The 26682-nt window shown below is 36.3% G+C and overlaps 1 protein-coding gene across 2 annotated transcripts in view; it reads right to left on the reverse strand.

Annotated features, from left to right (window-relative positions):
- Positions 1–1653: 1653 nt before the first annotated feature.
- The window catches only part of DCAF13 (DDB1 and CUL4 associated factor 13), a 29115-nt gene continuing 4086 nt past the window's right edge, over positions 1654–26682 (reverse strand). Inside the window, exons 3-10 of one of the 2 annotated variants that reach the window (XM_028110916.2) lie at positions 22763–22852; positions 20819–20974; positions 16850–16927; positions 14862–14944; positions 10573–10737; positions 4276–4411; positions 2895–3058; positions 1654–2208 (exon numbers count right to left, since the gene is read on the reverse strand). In XM_028110916.2, the coding sequence (XP_027966717.1) occupies positions 2121–2208; positions 2895–3058; positions 4276–4411; positions 10573–10737; positions 14862–14944; positions 16850–16927; positions 20819–20974; positions 22763–22852 (960 nt within the window). In that variant the 3' untranslated portion in view covers positions 1654–2120. The remainder of the gene's footprint in view (positions 2209–2894; positions 3059–4275; positions 4412–10572; positions 10738–14861; positions 14945–16849; positions 16928–20818; positions 20975–22762; positions 22853–26682) is intronic. The other variant, XM_028110922.2, reaches the window with a different exon arrangement.

A 26682-nucleotide genomic window follows, 5' to 3' on the forward strand; every position in this document is an offset into this window, starting at 1 on the left:
AGAGGCAGTTTGGGGGGAGATGGGAGAAACACGTGCAGAACACAGGCAATCTCTTTGGTGTCTGCCGATATTCCCTTGCTCCACTGCAACTGTTAATGGATATGTGTAGCAACCCCTATCTGAGGTTATGATTACCAAAGGTTCAGACCTCTCAGGAATGAAGGTTTGGGTCATGCTATTAGGTAAGCCACCAAAACTTGCTAATAAGGTGATAGCTGTGGATGAGGAAAATTTTAAAAAGATGACAGAAGACAGAAAAGATGAGTACTAGTTGTGGCCCATCAGAGACAGGAGTTCCTGACCATCCAACCAAACTCCCTCTTCTAAAAGAGGTGCACGGAAATCATGGAAGAGTTGTTCCCCAAACCTGTAAGAAGTGGATCTGTGTGGCACAGGAGCTGCAGCCATAGAATGCTCTGCTCAGAATTCCTTCACGAACTGGCTGCAGGGAATACAGCTGATGGAGTCCTAGCTGAGGGGTTCTACCTGCCCCTACCTGCATTCCCTACAAGGTCATGCTTCCCCACGGCTGCACCCTGCCACCGACTGAGCACAGTGAGGGTACTAGTGCTGGCCCATTCTTGAATATGGGACTCCTCTGACAAGCAACTTTGGTTCCAGGACACCCCATCAGCCTGGCCCGACCTTTCTTAGAACCACACTGCAGCCTGAGGCTCCTCCTACTCAGTCCTTTCTTCCTGCTCTCCTGTCACAGGTGTCAAGCCTACAGTCCAGACAGAAGGCTCTCCCTGTGTGCTCCTGCTCCCGCCTCTTAATCCTTTACAGACAGTTCCGGCCAATAAATCTTGCCCATCTAATCTCATTTAGGTATCTGCTTCTTGTAGGACTTAAACTACACCAAAGCTCTTATTTTTGGATCAGTTTTTGCATACTTCTTTGAAACCACACCCGAACTAATAGCAGTATAGGTGCAAAACACAACTTGGTTCATCTTGCAAATCAATAAGTAAGGTCTACAATAGATCATATGAATTAAAAAGGTAGATAGATGATCTCTTCTCAGCCTTAAGAAAAATATGGTGAAATATCCAAGATATCCAAGAAAGCATAAATAATACAATGATCACACAGCTTAAGAAACTGAACATCAGTAAGAGTTGAAGTCTCCCGTGTATCCCACCCTATCTTCCTCTCTCTCTCTCCAGATTTTGATCTTTATCATCCCTGTGCATTTCTTTATATTTTTAATACAAATATATGCATTCTTAACGTATATATTTGTGTTTTAAAAAATCTCTTCTTTCAGTTTTTTGTCTTTTTAAGTAGGCTCCACAACCAGCATGGAGCTCAGTGCAGGGCTTGACCCCATGACTTTGAGATGACGACCTGAGCTGCAATCAAGAGTCAGATGCTTAACCAACTGAGCCACCCAGGTGCCCCTAACAAACTATTCTTCACTTAAAATTTCCTAAAATTTGGGTTATATATACTCATAGTAAAGTTTACTAAACTACAATTTAAAAAAAAAACAACACCATATGTCACAGAGAAGTATTTATGATTTACTGAGATTGAGAAATTAGCAGAAATGGATCAAAGTTACAAAGTTGAGAAAAGGAGGTTTTATTATCTTAACTTGACCATAAATTATAATTTTTATAAAAGTTATATAAATGCAAACTGATCATCTTTAAAGTCTCAAAGAGCCAAATACAAATAAAGCACAGAAAATTAACTGAATTTAAAAAGTCTGACATAATTCTTCCATGTTATATGTAATCACGAGAAGAATCATTGCAATAATTACCCAAAGTAATATTAAAGGTAACAAAAGAGATGTTCGGTCTTAAATGTAAATTCAAATGTATAGTATCTATAATAATAGATCAAAGTGAAAGTATATCTGCAATTTCTAACAGTAATAAACATGTTAGCTTGCAAATACTGTATTCTTCAATGAAATAAGAAAGCAGATCAAGAATAAAATGTTGGATAGTCTTATCAACCAGGCCACCTTTCAGGACAGTTTTTCAGGGTAATGTTCTACACATGTAACTGAACTGTTTGTTATTATTCTAAAGCCAGTACTTTATTTGCAGAGTCTGTACATCAAAACGTAACAAATAATTATTCATCAGGATTGGAAGGAATACCAAGTATTATTTCACAACTGCCACTATGTGTTTCTTCTTCTCTGACACAACTGATACAGATCCAGGCTTGCTATGTTTGAGACGATTCACCTCCCTAGAAATAAACAAAATATACAAAACATAAGCAAATTTATGAGCAATCACCTTAACCAAAGAAAGCTTTCTTAGAAAAACCACAGTATTTTCTTTCACTAGAAATCTCCTTATTAAAAAATAAGTTTTCACAAGGAGATTGAGTAAAAAGTAGCTAGAAATCAACTTTGGTTAACTTATTTAATTGCTTCTTCTCTTATCACATAACAATGTCCTATTACAAAGAGAAGAACATTCTACTGGGAAAATGTTAGTGAGAGCTCTGTTTTAGATCCAAAATTCTATGATGAATAAAAATTTTCTAACATGTTTCAAGAAATGGAAGCTATGAGTTCTTTGCATTCTTTAACTTGGAAAATATACAATACCTCTTAATTCTAACTTCATTAGAAATCATTTTTTAAAACATTATTTACAATAGTTTTTTTTAGTATGAGCAGAAATGTTTTCTTATTTTGATGGAATTCATTTTTACTGGTTGCCCTTTAAACATAATCTCAAAAAACAGGTAATGGAAATTCCCAGATAATCACTGCTTCCCCTTCAGGGGAGTATTCAAAAACATCTCTACTGCATAACAGCACATAAACTATTCCCTCGAAAGGCAGGTTTTTGTTTATTTCCAGTGAGCTGAGAGGGTAAGTTAGAAAAGGGCACTCAGAGAGAATCAAATGCCCCAAATCATACTTTCGTCGGCGAGCTTCCTTCATGATGCGCTGTTCCTGGATCTGGCTGTAGATAGATTTTGGTAGATGCCGGTGACGAGCAATGCGTTTTATATGAGGATGATGTTGAAATTTCTCCTTCAACTTCTGGTTATAATCTTTGGCTGCTTTTTCTCGTGATGTAAGCTGGAAAAATGCATTTTGATATTTCAGTGAATGGTGTGTTCTTTTTCTTCATATAACAAAGCTAGGAAGCACCGTTTCTCCCAAAAACTAAACTTCTAGGACATGCAACCAAAATTGCCAATGTAATTCTACCCTTTACAAGGTTATGTGAGTCATCTCTCTGCAAACACTGAATTTCCTTTTAGGCTGTATGCCTCCAATGTAGATAGATGCCACCAAGCTAAAATATCAGTGCTGAGGGAGTAGGGCTATGTGGACCACTGAATCGGACCTACTCTGGGCATAAATAACAGAGAAAAAGCTCCTAAAATAATCCCTCAACATTTTTCCATAAAAATAACTACTGAAACAGAAAAGAAAAAGTGTTCAATTCTGTAAAGACAAGGTCTTGTTTAACAAATGCTAAGGATGGTAAGATTTAGAGGAACTTGTAATAACGAACTGAAACCGAGGCATAGTGTAATACTTACCAATCATTAAGCCTAAAATAAAATTGTCTTTAATTACTGTTTATCATATCTTGATTTTCTTACTGGGATTAAGTAGAAAATAACTCACATTTAACCTTTCCTTTTCAAACTCAATATTTGTTGCTGATATAAACACTCATATTTGATGTCTCATGTTTCTGCTATGTTTTTGATGTTTTTCTAAATGTCTCATATTTCTGCTATGAAACATGAGACATTTAGAAAAACACCAAAACAAAAGAAAAACCAACCATAACCCAACCCAGAGGTAGCCAGCCAATGATAATGTGTTATATCTTCACTGAATCTTTTTTATAGCCTGAAGCTTTCCGTAATTTTTTTTAAGTTAGTGTTTCACCGTTTTTGAAATTAAAAGACCTCCCAGGTACTTGCAGCCTTTGATGTGCCGGATTACTATTCCTTTAACAGAAAAAACAGGTATTCTCAGTTCTAACCTTCTAGTCTCTACACCTTCTCTCCTTATCTCAAGAAAAACACAAAGACTCAAGAAGGCTCAAATATTATCAAACATTTTAATTAACAAAGGCCCCTGCAGGTGCCTGTGACATGAAAAAAATAAATCTCAATATAGACTTGTCTATTTTGTTGCTAACTTATTTCTTTTTATCAAAACTATGCCAGTTTGATCAAAATACTTAAAGAACTTCAAATAAATTTTTTACAATATAAGGATGCCCACTAAATTTGAAGCTAGTTTTATGATAATGAAAGAAAACAAGTTCTTACCACACCCAATTTTTCAGAAGCATTAGCTTTCCATAGACGAATGTTCATTTCATCAGATCCACACATAATATATTTGCTGTCAGAAGTCCATTTTACACAGATAACATGTTGCATTCTCTTTGTGTGATAGACTTCCCTAAAGAAGAGGAATTAAGTTAAAATTAGGATTTTGATATCGATTTTCTTTAGCCATTGCCCATCAAGTATCAGGATAGCACTTCTGAGTCTGAAGAGAGTATAAAAGGGAAATTCAAATTAATTTTAACATACTTTTATTGAACTAAACAAGGTTCTATGCTAAGCCCTGGGGAGTTAAAAAAATTCCTGCCCTCAGAGAAATTACAATTCAATAAGAAAAATAAGTTAAGCAAAACCAGATGCCCAGGATAAAGTTCACAAAATCACTGAAGGCATATAACACAAATAAAATATGTTAAAGCTAGAGTAATTTTTTTAACAATAAGAAAGAGATTGTCTCCTCCCTCCAAATCAATACAGGTCAATAATCACTTTTTTTTTTCATTTTATTGGAGAATAAAATAAATGCAATAGCATTCAAAGAGCACATCCTGATATGTTGATCCTGTCTGATTTTTGTTTTGGTCAAATTGTTTTAAAAAGCTTGCTTAATTAAAGTGAGAGTTGATGATTTACATGTGTGAACAGCACGGGAAGGCTGTAGAAGTGTCTGATGAGTTAAGAATCATTTAATAAATGGAGATGTAAAATACCGTACCTATTTGGAAAGGCTGTGAAACATGCTAAGTGAATTCACAGAAGATACTATATTGGGAAAGTGTTAAGAAGAGCATTAAAAAACAAGTAAAAGACAGGGTCAGGAAAAATCGAGACTTTTGGAGAAATGAATCTTCCATATCTGGGTTAGATGATTCAAAATGCAGACTCAAGAGAAAGGAAATGAGCCTAGCCACTCAGCATAGTAAAAGAAAACCCACACATGATGACCACCAGATCAAAAAGAATTTGGATTTATAAAAAATATCTGAGATACACTCACGAAACTAGTCTTTTACACTGTTTCCAACGGGTATGTTTTGAGCTCTTGAGTGAACACGTAGAGAAACCCTAAGAAATATATTTCTAAAAGGTGAAGGATGGTTAGAAAAAACATCAACTATTAAAATAAAAATACGACAGACTGCATTTTTCCCCCCTCAATGGCTCTGCTTTTTTACAAGATTCATTTCTCATAGTCTCTACCTATTTAAGTGGCCCTTCTTTTCTTTAGCAATATAATGTATGTATGTATTTATTTAAAAAGATTTTATTTATTTGTCAGAGAGAGAGAGAAAGAGAGAGAGCATAAGCAGGGGGAAGAGCAGGCAGAGGGAGAAGCAGGCTCCTCACCAAGCAAGGAGCCTGATGCAGGACTTGATCACAGGACCCTGGGATCATGACCTAGGCCAAAGGCAAACCCTTAACCAACTTAGCCACCCAGGCATCCCATAATGAATTTAAATGACAGGAAATTCAGGGTGCCTGGATGGCTCTGCTGGTTAAACGTCTGCCTTTCACTCAGGTCATAATCTCAGGGTCCCGGGATGGAGTCCTGTGGCAGGCTCCCTGCTCAGTGGGTAGCCTGCTTTTCCCTCTCCCTCTGCAGCTCCCCCTGCTTGTGCTTGCTTGCGCTCTCTCTCAAATAACTAAAATCTTAAAAAATAAATAAATAAATGATAGGAAATTCATCAGGCTTTAACTATTAAAAATAATCTGTTGATATATGAAACCAGTCAAATCCAATGGTTAGTTCCTTAACCAAAATAGATCCTCCTTAATGGTAAACTATGCAGAGTTCTTAACTTCTAGATATGTTTATATGTGTTAAAGATTTACAAAAGCTCACTAAAAGTTCTACTATTAGGAGATACCTTTTAAAAACTTAAATTCTTTACTACACAATCAAATTATTCCATGTGAATGCAAGTAATTTACTAGTTTGCTTAGTAAATATTGAATGAAATAGCAATTAAAGTCTAATTTCATTTTTTAAGCTCTCAAATTAGTAACTTTATTATTTTTTTATTATGTTCAGTTAGCCACCATATAGTACACATCATTAGCTTTTGATGTAGTGTTCAACAATTCATTGTGTTTAACACCCAGTGTCATCACAATACGTGCCCTCAATACCCATCACCCGGCTACCCCATCCCCTCTCCCCCTCCCCTCTGAAACCCTTGGTTTGTTTCCCGGAGTCCACAGTCTCTCATGGTCCGTCACCCCCTCTGATTTCCCCCCTCCCTTCCCCTGTGGTCCTCTGTGCTACTTCTTACGTTCCACATATGAGTGGAACCACATGATAACTGTCTTTCTCTGCTTGACCTAGTTCACTTAGCATAATTCCCTCCAGTTCCATCCATGTCAATGCAAATGGTGTGTATTCATCCTTTCTGATGGCTGAGTAATATTCCATTGTATATATGGACCACTTCTTCTTTATCCATTCGTCTGTTGAAGGGCATCTCGGCTCCTTCCACAGTTTGGCTATTGCGGACATTGCTGCTATGAACACTGGGGTGCATGTGGCCCTTCTTTTCACTACATCTGTGTCTTTGGGGTAAATACCCAGGAGTGCAATTGCTGGGTCATAGGGTAGCTCTATTTTTAACTTTCTGAGGAACCTCCATACTGTTTTCCTAATTTCAAATACTGACTTATGGTAGTTTTTAATAATCCATTAAAAATTTACTTTAAAAATACATTTTACCATTTTAAAGTCTTTCAAAGAAAAACAGTTTAAAAATAAAGATTATTCGGGGCGCCTGGGTGGCTCAGTCAGTTAAGTGACTGCCTTCAGCTCAGGTCATGATCCCAGGGTCCTGGGATCGAGCCCCACATCGGGCTCCCTGCTCGGCGGGAAGCCTGCTTCTCCCTCTGCCACTTGTGTTCCCTCTCTCGCTGTCTCTCTCTCTGTCAATTAAATAAATAAAATCTTAAAAAAAAAAGCAGCAATGTGATATATTTAAAAAAATAAATAAATAAAGATTATTCGAAGCACTGGCTGTGCTATTTGATGTTTGTAATGAACTAGAGCAGACCACAGAACAAACCAGAACTACCTGTTAAGCAGATGAAGGCAAAGATTAGAGGAAATACCACTTGTATCTAAACCCAATCACAAGTACCATATACCACCGCTGTGATTACAAAATCTCTAAATGACATCAGAAGACAACTCCCTGGAAATGGGGCTTAAGAACTCCTTACTTCATACAACTTTGGAATTACTTGAGCTTTTTAGATAGACCTGCATTTGGATGCCCACAATAGCTTTGGAATAATTCATTTTGAACTCAGATGCAGGGCCCTTAAGATCATAAGTGCCCAAACGTTCTCAATTCTCTTACTTTTTCTTTGTTCTGTTCCCATTCTTTCTGTCTGCTCATGCATCATATTAGAAAAGTTTTGTCCTACTATGGCAGTTGTGATGCAAAGAAAATAATGGAGGGCCACATTCCCCTAATTCTTAGTGTCTTCCATGGATGTGAGAAGAATGGAAACTACCAACCCTGTTGTGGGCCTGACTGAATAATCCCAACAAACCATTCATGACAGTTTGGAGAATATCAAGTGAGTTGTAAAGGAGGCAACTGCCATATGAGAACCAACACGAGGAGTTCTACATGGAGAAGATGGAATGAAGATCAAAGTCATCAGAACACTCCAGTCAGTATGCTTTTGATTCAAGTACCTTTTATCAGCATACCGTTGCTGATAAAAGACGGGTTAGGAATCAGTATGGCTCCCTCAAACTACAGGGTAGAAAGATGCAACTACCATAAGTAAAAATACCAAAGAGTTAAACTAAAGCAGGCTGGCTATGACCAAAAAAGGTATGGATGAGATGCCTGACTCTCAGGAGGCACTGTTTGAAAGATCTTTTGTTTCTGAAACAGGGCTGGGACAAGGGTGAAGAAACTGAGATATAGACACAGGGCTGGCACCTGTACAACTCTGACAACAATGAGGAACTCCTTGAGTGAGGGCCCCTGACTTAGATGCACCCTAGTTCTGACCCTGCTAGAAGAGAACGACAGTGAGTCAGGAGAAGGACACGATATGCCTTTGAAAATGAACATCACTCTTTGAAAAGACTCAAAAAGCTTCAGCACTATAGAAGCTAAGCTAGTTATCAGTAAAAGTAGTGATCAAAATTCTCATCACTGGACTAAAATGGTGAGATTTCCCCAGCTTGTTGTAGTTACAACACCAAGTGAATATTCTTTAGATTTTTTTTCTTTTAAGTGAAGGAAGGGTCCCAGAACAAACTCTCTGCTACCATCAAACTTTATGAACCTAGGTACACTGCTTTACCAGCTCCACACTGTTGTCCTCTGCACAGATCATCACCTCCCACCCTCATAATTGTTTTCTGTTCTTTCCTCTCCCAGATTCCACTCACTCCTCTCCTTTCCTTTCCTACCTCCAATCACTCTGTTATCTTTCACCAAGTCCATCTTCTCCCCACCGAGCCTTAATTCCACCAAGCAAGAAGAGTAGGACACTCAATCAAATATATGTATTTATGTATATGCATACATGTACTGTGTATATATATTTATATGGTACTTTAGAGAGAATACTCATTTAGATTATTCTTCTTAAATTTTAATGTCAATACTATTACTGTATTAAAATGAAGTTAGTCATATCCTCAAGTGTGAACAATACCACTATAGTACTTTATCATTTAAAAAAAATTTAAGTAATTTCTACACCCAACGTGGCAGTTGAACTCATGACCCTGAGATCAAGGGTCACATGCTCTACTGACAGAGCCAGCCGGATGCCCTAATTATCACTATTTTTTAGGGGGAAATTTCCTCCAACTTACTAGGTTTTGCTCTGAATATGCTTCCAGGAACAATATAAAGCATTACTAAGGAACAACAAGAATGTGCATAAAAGTGCTCTATAAACCATAGCACACTATACAAGCAGCGATTATCTTACACAGAAGTTAGGTTTTATAGTCAGCCCATAAAGCAAAAAACCAAGCACAGTCAAAACTATCCTTAAAACCTTAAAATGCCACAGTTCTCTATAAACTAACTCAATACAGCAATATATAATACAGTAGAGATATATAAATATACACTACATTCAATAACACGTAATATGTAGTAAAGGGCCAAGCTCTACAAAATAACACGTATCTTAACACTAGAATTACACTCGACGTGCTTATAGAACAAGAGACAAATGGAGGAGAGGACAGCTGAGTATCACGGCTCCCACCTCTTGATCATTCCAGGGCATATACCTACTAAGTGGAATGGAGGAAGAATGGTCCTAACAATTTAAACTGCTTTTTTTCTCTTTTTTATTTTTGCTTGAGGGTATAAGAGCTGAATTTGAATAAAAAAAAAAAAGGTAAAGTATTGTTATTAATTGCTCTTAAACTATAGGAGGGAAAACTTGCCTAAGTTCTTAACAAATTAAAATTTTTAAAAAGTTTATTATATTTTAGAGCAATGAAAATATTATCATGATGAAAATATATCATTATACATTTGTTCAACCCATAGGATGCAGAACACAAAGAGTGAACCCTAAAGGTAAATTATGGATTTAAGGTGATTAAGATGTGTCAATGCACGTTTATCCTTACTAACAACCATACTATTCCGGTGAATGATGTTGATAATGGGTGGAGAGGTGGTGGTTCTCCATGTGTTGGGCCAGAGAACATATAACAAATCTCTGGGGGCGCCTGGGTGATTCAGTTGGTTAAGCAGATGCTTAACCTGAGCCTTCGGCTCAGGTCATGATCCCAGGGTGGGATCAGGCTCCACATCAGCCTCCCTGCTCAGTGGGGAGCCTGCTTCTCCCTCTCCCTCTGCTGCTCCCGCTCCTTGTGCTCTCTTGCGCTCTCTCAAATAAAAATCTTAAAAAAAAAAAAAAAAAACTCTGAATTCCTCTCAATTTCGTTGTAAACCTAGAAATGCTCTAAAAAAAAATGAAGTCTTAAAAAAAAAGGGTACTATAAAACACTTAAAAACAACTCTGAAATAAAGGTTTTCACCTTAACCCAAACCCTAAGATTTCATATCAAGAAATTATATAAAGGTAATATCCTATTCAATGAAGGAAACTGCCCAGTAGGCTCATGTTTTGCCCATAGATGATATATTGGAAGTTGATATCCTAAGTCACAATACCTGGATGTGAGTCCCACCATATACACATAAGCAAACAACCTTTCAAAAAAGGTAAATGATGATCAAGACAAGAAAACATCAAATAAGAAAAAATAGTTTACTGGTAGTCACATACCTGCTTCTACTTTTGTCCACAGGAAAGATACGAACAGATTTATCAAAACTAGCAGACACAAACTCTTTCCCAGTGGGAGAATAATCCACATCAAGCACCGCAGATACATGATCCATATGTACCATTATGGGAGTGTCCAGTGCACGCATATCAAAAGTATACAAGCTGTAAATGAAATTTTGATTACTCCATACAAATTTCTATAAAGAAACATATGCAGTATTAAGAGACACTAGGGAAATTAAGACCATTAGCTAAATAATGCACACCTAAATATATAGCTTTTTTTACAAAGCAGCAAGGGATAGGGAAAAATATTACCAGCTTTTATTATTCCTTAAGATTACACTTACACACTTTCATCCTCATTGAAGAAAATGTGAAACTTTCAAAAAAGTACAGAGTACAAAACTTACCTTCAATTCCACCACCCAGAGGAACAACAGTTAGTGCAGTATAATTACTTCTAATCTTTTCACTATGCTAGTATTTAAATGTATACTTTTAACAAAATTTGTAACATTGTATAAAGTTCTGTATTCTGATATCTCATGTAGCATATTATAAACACTTATGGTTGCATATTTAAATGAGTTAAAGTAACTTATAAATTCTTTAAAAATTTAAATATATTTATCTATAATTTATTGATAAAAAATTTCCAACTTTCAATTTTAAATAATTCTTAAATTAAAGTCCAGTATTTGAATTTTTGAAATTGAATCTTTAACTGAATGGGACAAATTCCTGCAAGTAAATTACTAAGTCCAAAAGCATGAGAACTTTTAAGGGTTTTGAGTTGACAAGTCATTTCCAACAAAGTTCCACTCCTGTCGGTGATATATAAAAGTGACTATGGCTTTTCAAAGGTGTATTAAAATTAGAAAACTATATTTTTGTGCACAGCTGGTAAAAAAAAAAAGAGTTCATGATTTTCAAGATTTAAAAAAAAATTTTTTTTTAAGATTTTATTTATTTGACAGAGAGATATAGAGAAAGCACAAGTAGGTAGAAAGGCAGGCAGAGGGAGAGGGAGAAGCAGGCTCTTCGCTGAGCAGGGAGCCCTATGCGGCACTCGATCCCAGGACCCTGGGATCATGACCTGAGCAGAAGGCAGCCACTTAACCAACTAAGCCACCCAGGCACCCCAAGATTTAAAAATTCTTAATCAACAGCTAAAATAATAATGCTTCAAATGAACCAATGTGCATAACTGACAACAGTAACACAGCATTACTGTAATCAAGTTCCTAACATTACAACACTTCAAAATGCTAATATTACTGAGCAAAAGTTTGAGGAGAAATCAGGTATCTACATAATTTCAAGGTATCTCTCCATTTTCTTTTTTTAAAGATTTTATTTATTTATTTGAGAGAGAGAGAGCAGAAGGAGGGGGAGCAGCAGGCAGGGGAGAGGGAGAAGCAGGCTCCCCACTGAGCAGGGAGCCCGATGTGGAGCTCGATCCCAGGACCCTGGGATCATGACCTGAGCCGAAGGCAGACGCTAATGACTGAGCCACCCAGGCGCCCCATCAAGGTATCTCTCCAAAGATTAGTGTTAATTACAAAAGGAAAAACAAATTGTAACTTTATAGTGCAGAAACTTGGCAGATACCACCTTAACTAAGTGATCAAGATTACCACCACCAGTAATAAGACAAAGTGACATCATGTAACCCTGAAGTGATGAGCCAAGAAGGGCACATCTGTATTGTGGTATTCTTGCAAAAATTGTATAATCTCATCTAATAATGAGAAAACATCAGTTTAGCTCAAATTAAGGGCAGTCTACAAGATAAACTAACAAGTAAATCCTTTTCAAAAGTACTAAGGTTGGGGCGCCTGGGTGGCTCAGTCGTTAAGCGTCTGCCTTCGGCTCAGGTCATGATCCCAGGGTCCTGGGATCGAGCCCCACATCGGGCTCCCTGCTCCGCAGGAAGCCTGCTTCTCCCTCTCCCTCTGCCTCTCCCCCTGCTTGTGTTCCCTCTCTCGCTGTGTCGCTCTCTATCAAATAAATAAAAATCTTTAAAAAAAAAAAAAAAATACTAAGGTCATCAAAAACAAGGGAAGATTGAGGAACAGTCACAGACTGAGCAGACTAAGGAGACATGACAATTAAATGCAACGTGGAATCCTGTGTTGGATTCTAGAATGGACAAAAAACATTAATGGAAAGATTGGTGATGGAGTAAAGTCTGTAGTTTAGTTAATCAATGTCAAATGTATTGTACCAATGTTAATCTCTTGTTTTTGCTAATTGAACTATGGTAACATAAGATGTTAACCTTAGGGGAAGCTGGCTGACAGATACTATTTTTGCATCTTTTCAATAAGCCTAAAAAAATGTTTAAAAAATTGACCTAACACTTAAAGAATACTTTTTAACATCATTACTATGAAAAATCACTCATGGTATTGGTAAAATATCCCAAATAACACAAAATTCTCAAGAGACAAGTCACTGTTGTTGTTGTTTACATCTCCCAACACACCACAGGATGTTCAGCCAATGTCATACTGAGCTTTGAGGTTAAATTTCTGAGTTGACAACTACTTTATATTCATTGTCTAGAGCAGTGGTCCTCAACCAGGTTTTCTTTGTTTTAGCACACTCTGATTTGTTAGTAAATTCTGTTAATCTCTACACAAAAAAAAGGTTAAGAACTTATTCAAAATCTAAGCAAATCAACCCATTTGAATAGAAAATGTTTACATAAACAAAGTTTCAAGTTATAGGAGTCTTTAGGGATTATCTATTTCAACCCTATTATCTTACTGATGATGAAACTATGGCATGGAGTTAGTTTACATGACCAAGTCCAAATTTTTACAGCGGTTACTGGGTGGGTTTTAAATTCAGAATGATTAGATTATTTGGTGGGCAATAAAAGAAAATATAAAAAACCATAGACTACCAAAGCAAGATCACTTTCAAGTAAGAGCAATAACGATAGTCTAACAGCCTTCTTACAAAGGATGTGCTTTTTGTTTCAGGTGCCGTATGAAATTCTTCCCAAGGCAAGAACTGAGAAATCCCAGAGATACTCTGTAAAAAGGTATCTTGCCAAAAGAGCTAATTAGAACAAACTTTAGAAACCGTAATAAGGTTGGTCAGCAAAACACTATTTTATTACCTTTAACTGGAATAAGGCCATTTAATTTCTAACCGTTGATAAAGACTTAAAGGCCTTCAACTAATTTGGTTGGATATTACCACCTAATGAGAATCCAACTGAGCATAAGTAAAGAAAGTCATAATAGAGGTTTTTAGTTGGTACCACTAAAACATCATGTAATAAATCCTATTTCTGAGCTAATTTTTTTTCATAAATAATGACAGTGGAAAGAACAAAGAATTTAAATGCAGAAGATCTAAAGTTTAGTCCAGTGACAAACTTTCACCTTCTCAAAAAAACATGTATTAAGAATCTACCATACGCATTGTACTATAACAAATGCTTTGGATTAAAGAAAAGGTAAGACACTCTTTCCTCCCCAGGGGATTAAACTCCCAGCTTTAACACCCTCATGTCTAAAAAGGGGATAACATACACGTCCTATCTACCTTACAGGGATACTGAGAAGATAAGATAAGACAGCCAATGTGAAATGCCTCAACAAGTTTTAAGGCAATATATAAGGGATCATAAAATTCCATCTAGGTCAAAAATGTAAGGCTGCTAAGTCACTGTATATGGAGTCTACAAACGTTAAGGTGAAAATTGAAACTATATTTTTCCTTTTGTCTTACTGAAGTTAATAGTGATACTGATAATATGACTATATGATTATCAACTATGTGAAGAACTACACATGTGGTAGGCAAATATTTTTAGTTTCTATTAAAACATGTATGGTTCAGTCATTATATGGTACAGAGATCAGCCAACTTCTTCTGTGAAGGGCCACATAATAAATATTTTTAGCTTTGTGGGCCATGTGGTCTCTGTTGCAACTACTCAACTCAGGCATGACAGCACAAAAGCAGCCATATTCAACATATAAATGAGTATCATTATATTCCAATAACTATGTACAAAAACAGGCAGCAGAGAGGATTTGGTCCATGGGTCGAAGATTACTGTCTCTGGTCTATATCACTTTGAAAACTGAGAATATTTCTCTAAGAAGCTCTTCTCCAATTTGGTAAATACATTTACTTTAGCAAAACAAGTGACAATTTTCTAATATTTGAGGACTATTATCTAGGAAAACATATTAGTAAGATTTATACAACTGAGCCACTTCACATAGAAACAAGTAAGTTTTAAAAAGAAGAAAACTTACTTGTAATCTTCATTTGCTGCAGTAAAAATGAAAGCTTCCATAGGGTTCCAACAAATTGTATTTGTTCTCATATCTAAGATGACCTGAGAAAGGAAGAATACACTAACCCATCACCATGAAATCAATTCCCTCTCAAATGGATAAGTCACCCACTTCATTTCCTTTCCTTTTTTTTTTAACTGATTTAAGCAAATATTTAGTAAACACCTATTATATGCACAGTACTCAGCTCAGTGCAACAGGAAAAGAAATCAATCAATAATTGTTTCCAGAGTACACGGGCTAAATAGTAAATACTGAAAAGTACAAAAATGCTTAATAAATGGTCCTTCAACCTCGAGTAACTTAGAGTTTAGTCAGAAAAACGAGGTATGTGTAAGAAAAGTTAAAATACAAACAAACAGTAAATGATTTAAGTATCAAACGGGGGGCAAAACTAACAGTGACTTTAGGGTTAAAGAAGAGAAAAAAGGTTTCAAAAAAGACAAGCATGATTTGAGCTGACCTGGGAAGGACCAGCATATAGTGTTCTCAGCAAGAACACTACTGGCATTTTGAGCAGAATAATCTTTTGTTTTGTGTAACTGTAACTGTAGATGTTTAGCCTCTCAGGCACATGTCCACTAAAGGCTAATCTCTAAAATTTCTACAAATATACCCCTTGTTGAGAACTAGTAAGTGTAGGAGAGAAAAGATAGAAGACACAACGACAGCCTACTATATAGAGTAAAGAAATGAGAGAAAATAGAATCTCTACCTCCAACACGGCGACTTGCATGTGACAAACCCTATTTAAATTGTGTCTTACTGACTGAAACAAATATATCAATGGAATGCAAACTGGGACCAGATTTGGAGGGCCTTGAAAGCCAGGCTATAGTTCTTTTCTTCAACTAAAAGTAATGGAGCACCATTAAAAACAGAAAATGTAAGGGCAGAGGGGGTAGAAACTACTATTTGTTAAACTAGATTTCATCTTAGCATTCTGCTAAGTGGTTAAAATATCATGTTTTATTCTCACCAATGTGCGGGAAAGTAATTATTAATATCATCATTTTACAGGAGAAACACAGATTAAGTTACCTGCTTAAGGTCTAACACCAAAGTTCATGCAAGATTTGCCCACTATACCATGTGAATGAGTGAAATGATTAAAATGGTACTTTGGAAAGATCATCATTTTTATGTAGTTCAAACCTCAATGAATATACACTACTTCTAATATTTCCGTATTTACTACAGGTAGTAAAAATGTAGTAAAAATTTACTACATGTAGTAAAAAAAACAACAAAAATATTAAAAGCATTTCTTTCACATGTGGTCTATCACAATGGACTCGTGGCACATGAGTGGTGTCTAGGCCCTTCTGCACTCTGAGTTGGAGCACTTGAAATCAACTTTATATCCTTCAACTTCAGAGGGGCACTCCTCTCTTTACTGACAATATGTCTGTCCCTCTTGAGAGTCAGCTTAAGGTTGTTTCAGCTTTGGTATCTAAGTCCTGGAATGACTGCCTTAAAACTGCTGGGAAATGTGTCACCTTGAACAAGACAGTGCTTATCTAAACAAAACGTCAACTAGTATTCATTAGCATGTAATTAAACAAAAAAGCTGGTTATGTGAATCCATTACAAAACATTCTGGAACAGAATACTTTATGTGTCTTTTGAAAACCATGGGGTGTGTAGTAATGGGATGCAATACTTAAGAACTTTGAGCTCAATAAGTACCAATTTTGTTGCCTAAAATTTACTGGCATTATGGAAGATATGAAGTTGACTAGGATACAGAACTTAGTGAAGATTTAAGGGTCTCGAAAAAGCAACAAGGAGATGAGAGAATGCCATTATAATCACTTTGGCTTCTGAGAACAAGCCTATGAAAATATTTAATTCTGAAAAAACATTTGCTCCATATTTTTTTGTCACTCACTTCATAGAGGAATGCATTAACAATTGTACAAAGCAGGAAACAAATTGAAACTCACCTTTTTCAGGGGAGTAGCTTGCCTCATATCATATAGTACTATATTCCTGTCAGAAGCGCAACTTCCCAAGAGAAATGTCTAAAAATAACAATTGTCGGTTAAAAGCCAGGCTTGGCAGCAAACCTTGTCCATTCAAAGAACAAATGATTCAATTGCCCTTATTGTTTATGTTTAAGATACAAAGTTATAATAATATCAAAGTCCATTTTTAAGATAGAACAATGAATCACTCATAATCTCAGCAACCTAAGTCAAGTATTTTCATTGCTAAATGCCCATGAGTGTATTTTACATGTCAGTGATGGCAGTGTTCAGATAATTCAGTGTTCTTTTTATAACAGAACATATTCTATTTATCCATTCTTTTTTTTTTTTTAAGATTTTATTTATTTGAGAGAGAAGGAAAGAGAGAGAGTGAGAGAGCACAAGCAGGGTCAGGGACAGAGGGAGAAGCAGACTCCCCACTGACCGGGGAGCCAGACATGGGCAGGACACCGGAATCATGACCTGAGCCAACGGCTGACGCTCAACTGCTGAGCCACCCAGGTGCCCCTATTTATCCATTCCTCTACTTAAACAATCCTAATTTTCAGTATTATCACTAACATTTCAACAAACATTTTCATAAATTCAAATCTTCTTTTTCTAAGGATAAAATTTCAGAAACGGATTACTGAGTCAAAAGTATGAACAATTTTATGGCTTTTGATATTTAGGACCAATTGTTTTCCAAGGAGCTGTATCAATACACACTGCAGTGTGGAAATATGTCAGTTTTACTGCAACTGGGAAGCACTGAGTAGTGACATTTAAAAGTTCATATCTGTAGAGAAATATTTTCTAATCATATAAACTATTGATTTTTCATAGTTAAAACATTTCCTCATGTTAACTTTGTATAAACTAAGCCTGTTCTTTGTCCAACTGTTTAATTGCTGCATGTATAAACTAATTTTTAGTTACCAAGAGATTATCATGTTAGATGGTATAAGAAAATATCCTGATATGTAAGTTTTACACTCTCAGAGACCCAAAGCTGGTAAAAGAGAAAAAAGATTAAGTCAAAGTAGCAGGGTATAAAATTGTTTGTATGAACTATTGGAACAGGAGGTGCTGCAGTTTGACATGAGTTTGGCCTTGTGGTGCTGCTGAGAGGTCAGCCAGCCAGACGGCACCCTTCCTGCCCCCAGCACATACCTACTTACAAGTATTTAATTTACTTTTAAGTCAGTTAGAGTGTCCAAGAGGCTGATATAACTAACCCCTGGCTTTATGTTAGAACAAGCCCTCTACCTACCAGCAGGACCTGAGTTCCCCCATGCCTCCTCACTCACGGTTCCTGACACTTAGAACTCCTGGCTTCTGCCTATCACTTCCTACTGCAAGTGTAGGAAGAAGAGTTACCTACTACACAGCTGTATGGCCAACTAACTACTATTGTATGTGTGTACACAGTTCAAATAAAACATCATAAAGCTAATGCTACAATCATGACCTCTTCTCCAGTCCTTTCCAAAACCTTCCTTTTTGGGGCACCTGGGTGGTTCAGTCAGTTTAAGCAACTGCCTTCAGCTCAAGTCATGACCCCAGGTCCTGGGATTGAGCCCCGCATTGGGCTTCCTGCTCGCATAGGGCAGGCTCCTGCTCGGCAGGAAGTCTGCTTCTCTCTCTCTCCCTCTTCTTCTGCCCCGCCCTCCCACAATGCTCGTTCTCTCTCCCCCAAATAATATATTCTTTAGAAAAAACAAAAACAAAACAAAACCCAAAACCTTCATTTTTAAATCACTTCCTCTGAGACTTTTCCCTAGTTAGTGACTCCTCTCAATCTTTCTTGGTTTCTCATTATGCCACCTCAAAGTCTGACTAGGTTCCATTTCTAAAAATAAAGACTTTAATCTGAGCAAAGTAAAAGATTCTGCCTAGACTGAAAGCCGACTTTTACACTATAAAATGTGGCAATGCTCAGCATAAAACTTTTGGCTTTAGCAAAATTGTAGGCTTCAATATTTTAACAGAAAATTAATTATTAATGATTAGAGGAAACAAATACACTCCATTTGTTCACAGCAACATGCCCTTCCCATTAAGTTTAATATAGGATAAGAGACATGCACACCATTTGCTTTTACCACTCAGTTCATAAGGGTAATAATAATAATAAAAAAAAAAACCCATACAGCTTAACAAATATAGTTGTTATACAGGCAAGTTTGAAAAACATGGTCACTAGGTCATGACTAATAACTAGTTATGATTTTTGGAATTAACCATCAGCTCTTCTGACAAAGGTGTTCACCAAAATACAGAAGCAAAATACTGCTTATCCCTCAGAGAAGTAGGAATCAATTTCTCTGTTCTGTTTATTTTTTTAATAGTAATAACATCATCCTAAATTTGGGTAGCATCTTTAAAAAATATTCACATAGAATTTATCACGTTTTACCCTCATGACAAACGTATAAAGTACACTGGAAGATTTATTTAATCTCATTTTAAAAATAAAGAAGCAAATATAGAGAAGTGTGACTTGTATAAGGTCACTGCCAAGGTACACTGGCAGAAAATACAGTTCCAGTTTAGCTCCACACCAAGTAGGACACAAAATGTTCCTACAATTGCTTGTGTTTGTAGCCTGCTTCTTCCTAGGGTCACCTTGGCCTGGCTCTGCTTAGCTGGCTTGCCGCCCCCCATGCCATATCTCACTTCTACAATCAAAAGGTGATGGAGGATGGAGTGAGGAAGATACAGTACAGATACTCTAGACCAAGGGTCAGCAAACTTTTTCTGTAAAGGACCAAAGAGTAAATATTTTAGACTTTGTGGGCCACTGTGCTGTCATAGTACAAAGGCAGCTGCAAACAGTATATAAATGAAAGGGCATGGCTGTGTTCTAGTAAAAATGTGATTTACAAAAACAGGCAGTGGGCTCACGAACCAGTTTGCCAACCCCTGCTCTTGACCTATAGCCCCTCCCAGAAGTGTGCAGGTAGGTATGTGCTGGGGGCAGGAAGGGTGCCGTCTGACCTTTCAGCAGCAGCACAAGGCCAAACTCACATCGAACTGCAGCACCTCATGTTCCAATACTTCATATAAACAATTTTATACCCTGTTACTTTGACTTAACTTTTTTCCTCTTTTATCAGCTTGGGTCTCTGAGAGTGCAAAACTTACACATCAGGATATTCTCTTATACCATCTAACATCATAATGTCTCGATAACTTTGGAAGATTAGTTTATATATGCAGCAATTTCCTTTTCTTTCTGCAGGAAAAGGCATCTCTACTGAGTCTTTTGGACAATGAGTTCACCTATTGTTATGTATTCAGAAATAGCTCAGGGAAAGGTCTTAAGTAAGGGCTAGCTTAGCCTTTAGGGCAGCCTCCTTTCCTAAATTCAGACCTCAATAAACAATAAGTAGAGTTTAATCTCCAACTCTTCCCTCAGACCTCGAAGGACTTAGGAATCACATCAGACATCTGAGCAAAGAAAAATATAACTATCATCATGCAGTATAGTAGTAATCGTACATATTATTATAGATCTTTAGTGTCCTTGTCACAAATAATTAAAGAAAACAATGCTCAATGCCTCTTCTGACCTCGAAAAGAGTTAAGAAATGAACATTTCCCCAAATATACAATGATGTAATCTGTGGAACATGAGCACTGAAGGCATGAGTAAAACTGTTCACAGTACAGTATCTGCTTGAATTCTACTCCTAAGAGCACATGCACACACCTTCCTCTAATTGTGCATTTTAACACTGGTATATGGGACTAAACTGTGGGCAAACATGTCAAGATTGACCAAAGGTATCAGAACTCAGATATACTCTAGAAAACTAACCAAATGTCAGAAGCCCACTAAAATTTAAACAAATTCTTATATCATACACTCAAAAGTTTCCTAAACAGAGCTGAAATTATTAAAGAAACAACAAGCAGAAGTATTTCAAAAAGCAGCATTACCTCAATTGGGTTAAATTTAACACTACTTATACTGTCGAATCCCCAGGTCATTGAACATACAGGACTTGTTCTTTGTTCATCCCAAATGTCCACTTGCTGTCCACATGTAGCAAAAACAGCTTCTTTCCAGTGATGATCAATTCCCGTATACACTGTCTTTAAGAGCAAAGATGTTTTAGATGGGTCTCTCTATCGTTAATATTTCAATCTGCATATTTTAAATATATTTACTCACACTCTAATTTTTTTAAGAAAATCCCTGTTTACAAAGAAACTCTTTTGAAGACTTTACTTAAAGATTTAGTAGAGCATATGACTCGAGCTCAGGGTCGTGAGTTCAAGGCCCACACTGGGCATGGAACCTACTTAAAAAATGAAAAAAAGAATAAAGGAGAGATGAACCATGAGAGACTATGGACTCTGAAAAACAAACTGAGGGTTCTAGAGGGGAGTGGGCTGGGAGGATGGGTTAGCCTGGTGATGGGTTATTAAAGAGAGCATGTTCTGCGTGGAGCACTGGGTGTTACATGCAAACAATGAATCATGGAACACTACATCAAAAACTAATGATGTAATGTATGGGGATTAACATAACAATAAAAAATATACTTATAAAAAAATAAATAAAGGAGAAAACAATATGATAAAAAGTAATGATTCCTATCACACATTCCAGGAATAAAGAAAACTGTTAACACTGGATGTATTTAAGTTTGAATACACACCTGAAGTAATCCCTAAATCATCACTGGGTATTCAAGGATCTTGCAAACAATTAATGAAATGCAAAAGTAAGGTCTAAAACACTCAGTTCCACATGTAACATATGAAGTACTGATTTAATCCAACAATTGGATTAAAATTTAGGGGGAGAAATAAACCTGGCAAGGATGGATGCTAATACTGTTAAAATCAGTAAAATCTCATAAATTTGGTATTATCCACTTAAAAGATGTGACTGATCTATTCAGGGCCAGATTAAAATCTGTCTTTATACTATGTGGTAAAAAATGTTTGCAAATTAAAGGGAAATATTTAGCCAACACTTTAGGCTTTTAAGAACTCTTAGCAGCATCTGCAGGCTTCCAATTATATTTTCTATTCATGAAAGCAAGTATGACAAACTTTTCCACAGTAAGAATTAATCCCCATTACCACAGATATGGGGGTGAGACGAAATATTTCAAAAATACTTGGAGCTCCTAGAGAGAAGACATTTTCAGGAATGAAGCCAATTTTGTTTTCGGAATTACTAATTTTTTTACCACCTACAAATTATTTCCATCTTATACTCATGCCCCACCTCCATGTGCCTTTAAAAACATTTACAATTTCTTGAAATCTGAAAAGCAGAACTTAAATATATACCAACATAATACTAAAATGATAAACTGATTTTAAAAATGTATTTAAAGATTAAATCTAACCTTAGAAGTTCGCTTAATATCAAAATGTAAGCATTATGAAACATGGGTAGGCCATATGATCTGAATTATACTTAAGCTATAATTAACCATATCATCTGATTTGCAGAATAATGTTCTAAGAAATGTAAATGAGATTTATACAAATAGCATCATATTATAATACCTCTTCGTTGCCTAAAGGGTTCTTTCAAGTAAGAAGTTCTAAGCTTTGTGTAAGATCTATGATAATATAAATCAGAGAGAAGCCGAAGCATTATTTTTCTTATAGATTTCCTCCTATGGACTTACCATAGGAAATGTTTCATTGCATCCTCCAGCTAAACACAGAAACTGAACCCAGTAAAATGAACACCAAAGACCCGTTCAAATTCTTTAGCTGCAAAACATCTTAACTGCATTAAATATTGCTTAAAACAGGACAATTATTGCAGCCTAAAGTCTCATTTACATCTTTTTTTTAATTAAATAATTTTAAGAGAAGAATTTTAACAAAGTACAGGTCAATTTATTTCTGTACCTTTCCTAATATTGTATGCAATGGTTCCTCCACTTCTCCACAGCCCGGTCCATCCATTTTCCACTGCTTCACAGTTTTGTCATCACCAACCTCGAAACATTAATGATTCAAATGATAATGAACTACTGTTATTAGCTGCAAACTTGATAACATATACATCAAATTATAAATATCTCTAATTTAAAAAATACACATCCCATATCCTTCCAGTACTGTATTTGTTGATGCATTTATGTCCCACATTGTTATACTATGGTATAGTATAGATTTGTGACAAATACACAGAGTAAATAAAATTAAAAATAAGATAGTGTAAGTCAAGCAAAAGGAGAGTAGAAACAAAGGTCATAAATATTGCAAAACATTGCATACTGTGATAAGGATGGCATTTCAAATTAGGGAAAAAAGTGGATTATAATAAAATGGTATTATGATATCAAGTTAGTCATTTAAAAAGTTTGAAGCAATCTGATACCTGACATAAATATAAAATTCCACATAATTTTAAATGTAAAAAATTAAATACAAAACATAAGAATAGTACACAGAAGTCATTGTTATTGCTATGGGTAAAGCCCTTCTTTGCATGACATAAGACTCCAAAACTATTAAGTCAGTGTTTTCAAACTGTGAAATGCAGACCTCTGAAGGACCCTGAGAATTTTCCAGGGGTCCATGAGGTCAAAACTATTTTCATAATGTTGTAAAGACATCATCTGCCTTTTCACTGAACTGACAGTTGCAGCAGATGGTGAAAAAGCCATGGTGGGTAGGGCTGTTGGCACTTGAGCCCAAATCAAGGCAAGGTAAGGTAACAAACAATGGTAACTTAGACTTGGGCATGTGGCAGATACATTCAAGATATTAGGTGAAATAAGCTGCAAAACAGAATGCACAATATAACTTAGTTTAGGGTTAAAAACATAAAATAATCATATACGGGGTACGAACAATTGTATATATATACCAAACCACTAGTTTTACCTGAAAGTAGAAATACAGGGTATGTTAACTTTCTAGTTTACATTAAATTATATACAATCTACATCTACTTTCTAAATAAAAATATTAACAAAGATATATATTTATCTAGGAGAGGAGTGTAAATTTAGTTCCCACAGCAAATTCAAAAAGGGAAACACTTTCTGCAAAACAATTCATAGTGCCCATGATATTAGAACAGGTAAGTAATTAGGAAAGAAGTTTTAGTACTAAGGTCAGACAGGAATTTCTTTTGTTGGGGATGCTAACAGAATCCTTAAAAACATCCTTATAATAGACAAAAAGTATTTAATAAGACTGTATCTTTTATTTTAAAGATTTTATTTATTTATTTGAGAGAGACAGAGAGAGAGAGAGAGAGAGCATGAGAGGGGAAATGGTCAAAGGGAAAAGCAGACTCCCCGCCGAGCAGGGAGCCCAATGTGGGACTCGATCCCAGGACTCCAGGATCATGACCTGAGTCAAAGGCAGTCACTTAACCACTGAGCCACCCGGACGCCCAATAGGGCTATATCTTAATAACAACCTGAACCTGAGCTATTGGCATCATAACAAAAACTGAATTTTGGAAACCCATTACTGGCAGCTAGTAAGATGTAATTTAGGTACTGAGGTCTTCGCTAATCTGGCTTGACCCACTGGAATTTTAGCATTTATGAAAGACTACCCTAAAGACTGCTTTTTTCGATCAAGCTTCTGATAGTTATCTGCAAGCCCAAGACTGAATTCCCTCGTAATCAACTAAGCTACTCTATATGTTGAGTATAAGCCTTAGCAGACCCATCAATCCTGAGAAAGCATTAACATTTTGTAGAAATGAGGAGCCAAGCAATATATGCCTGGCCAGAATATCTTATCTCAAGGCTGAGTAGGCTGAAGAAAGACCTGTTGGTGCCACAAATTGAGATACAGATGTTATTTTGCAACATTGTATATTGAACATTTTTTGAAACATTAAGTGCTAAAATTTGGCCAACAAGTAGTTTTCACATGTCTTACCTGAAGAAAGGAAGTGAATAGTTAATATGAAATATTTTTCAGCCTTTATTCATTTTAAGCATTAAAAAACAACAACAACAACAAACTAGCCAGGAAATCGTCTGGCTGGGATATTAAACTAATCAATATATCCAAAAGAATAACCAACTGGAAGTGCAGTTACAGTCAGTCTGCTCCAACTTCCCACCCAATTCCTTCTACAACATACTGTTATACAGGGTCATGAAGCTTGTTTAAACCCCTTTAGTGAAAAATACCTGAATTCCCTACCAAGTAGCCTATTTCGGTTTTTGACAGCAAGTAAGTCTGTCCCTACACCGAAACCAAATCTTTTTAATATTAACAACTATTCCTAATGCTGCTATACAGAAAAGTCCATTTCTTCTTTCACACGACAATCTTTCAAATATTTAAAGGTTTCCCAGAAGTCATCTCTTCCCTTTGCTATTCCTTTTCAATCTACCTTGGCACCCAGCATGCTACCCAAGATTTACATGGTTGATTAGTGTGTACGTATACACAAACTGCTATATATATAAGTCAAAACATATGAAAGGATAGACACCAAACTGCCAACAGTGGTAAAACTGAAAGATTAGAATCACAGGACCTTTAACTTTCTATTTTTCACAGGTCTATATTCCTAAAATATTTCTTTCAGTCTTCATCCTCATCATCCTTTCTAGGAGTTCACACAACCAATGATCCTTTCCTCCTGGGACATTAAACTCATTTACAGGCTCTTCTAACTCTGGCTACTCCCAGAGTTTTCCTACTTCCTAGGAGCAGGTACTCCCCAAGGCTATTTCTTTGACATTTCTGGAATTCTACATTTTCCCTGTCGCTTTCCCCCAATGATGCCATATCATGGCTTCAATCATTATTCCTGTACTGATGATACCAAGTTTAGTTCTGACTTCCTTCCTCAACTCCAGACCTATATCTGTAAGGGTCTGATAGACCTCTTCACTCAGATAGCCCACTGTACTCCAGTTCATCATACCATATCCTTCCCATTCCCTCTCTCCCCTAAAATTTGACACTCTTGACTTGCCCATTTCTGGAAGGAAAAGGAATCTTCCTATACATCCCCCAGTTGCCACGCCTGTCACACCTCCAAAATGTTTCTAAACCTAATAACTACTTTCCACGGTTTTCCCTCCCTAGCACAGATTCATTATTGCTTACCCAGATTATTAAAACAGCCTCCAAACTGATCAATTACTGCTGTCAAACTAATTACCCCAAAGCACAGCTTAGATTCTTTCATTCCTGTTACAAAACTTTCAATGAACTTGAACAGATATTTGCACACCAATGTTTATAGCAGCATTATTCATAAAAGCAGAAAGGTGGAGACAAATGTCCACTGATGGATGAACGGATAAACAAAACATATGTATGTACAATTAGAGTATGATTCAACCATAAAAAGGAAAGAAATTCTGACACCAGCTACAACATGGCAGCTGCATAGAAAAAGAAAGTGAAACAGTGGTTACAAAGGGTTGGGGGCAGAGGGGAATAAGGAGTATTCGTTTAATGGACATGAGTTTCAGTTGGGGAGATGAAAAAGTGGTGACAGTCACACAATAATATGAATGTGCTTAATGCCACTGAAATGTACACTTAAAAATTATTAGAATGGTAAATTGTACATTCTGTATACCTTACCACACACACAAATACTTCAAAAATTTACTACTATCTGACAAAGTACAAATTACTCATCTCCAGCACTGAAAATCTTCCAGAGTAAATAACCTTTCTAGCCTTGCCTTGCATTAATCCCACTTCTCAGTGTTCTACAGAATATTAATTCAATAACATGTTGAGGTAATTATTTATTTAAAAAAATCAAGAACTATGAAGAAGGCTGGAGTATATAAAGAAAACCAGGACTTTTCAAGACTTTAAGA

Source organism: Eumetopias jubatus, unplaced genomic scaffold (assembly GCF_037043125.1).
Source record: "Eumetopias jubatus isolate StellerSeaLion01/CBP00866 unplaced genomic scaffold, mEumJub1_p1.0 scaffold_4, whole genome shotgun sequence".
Lineage (NCBI taxonomy): Eukaryota > Metazoa > Chordata > Mammalia > Carnivora > Otariidae > Eumetopias > Eumetopias jubatus.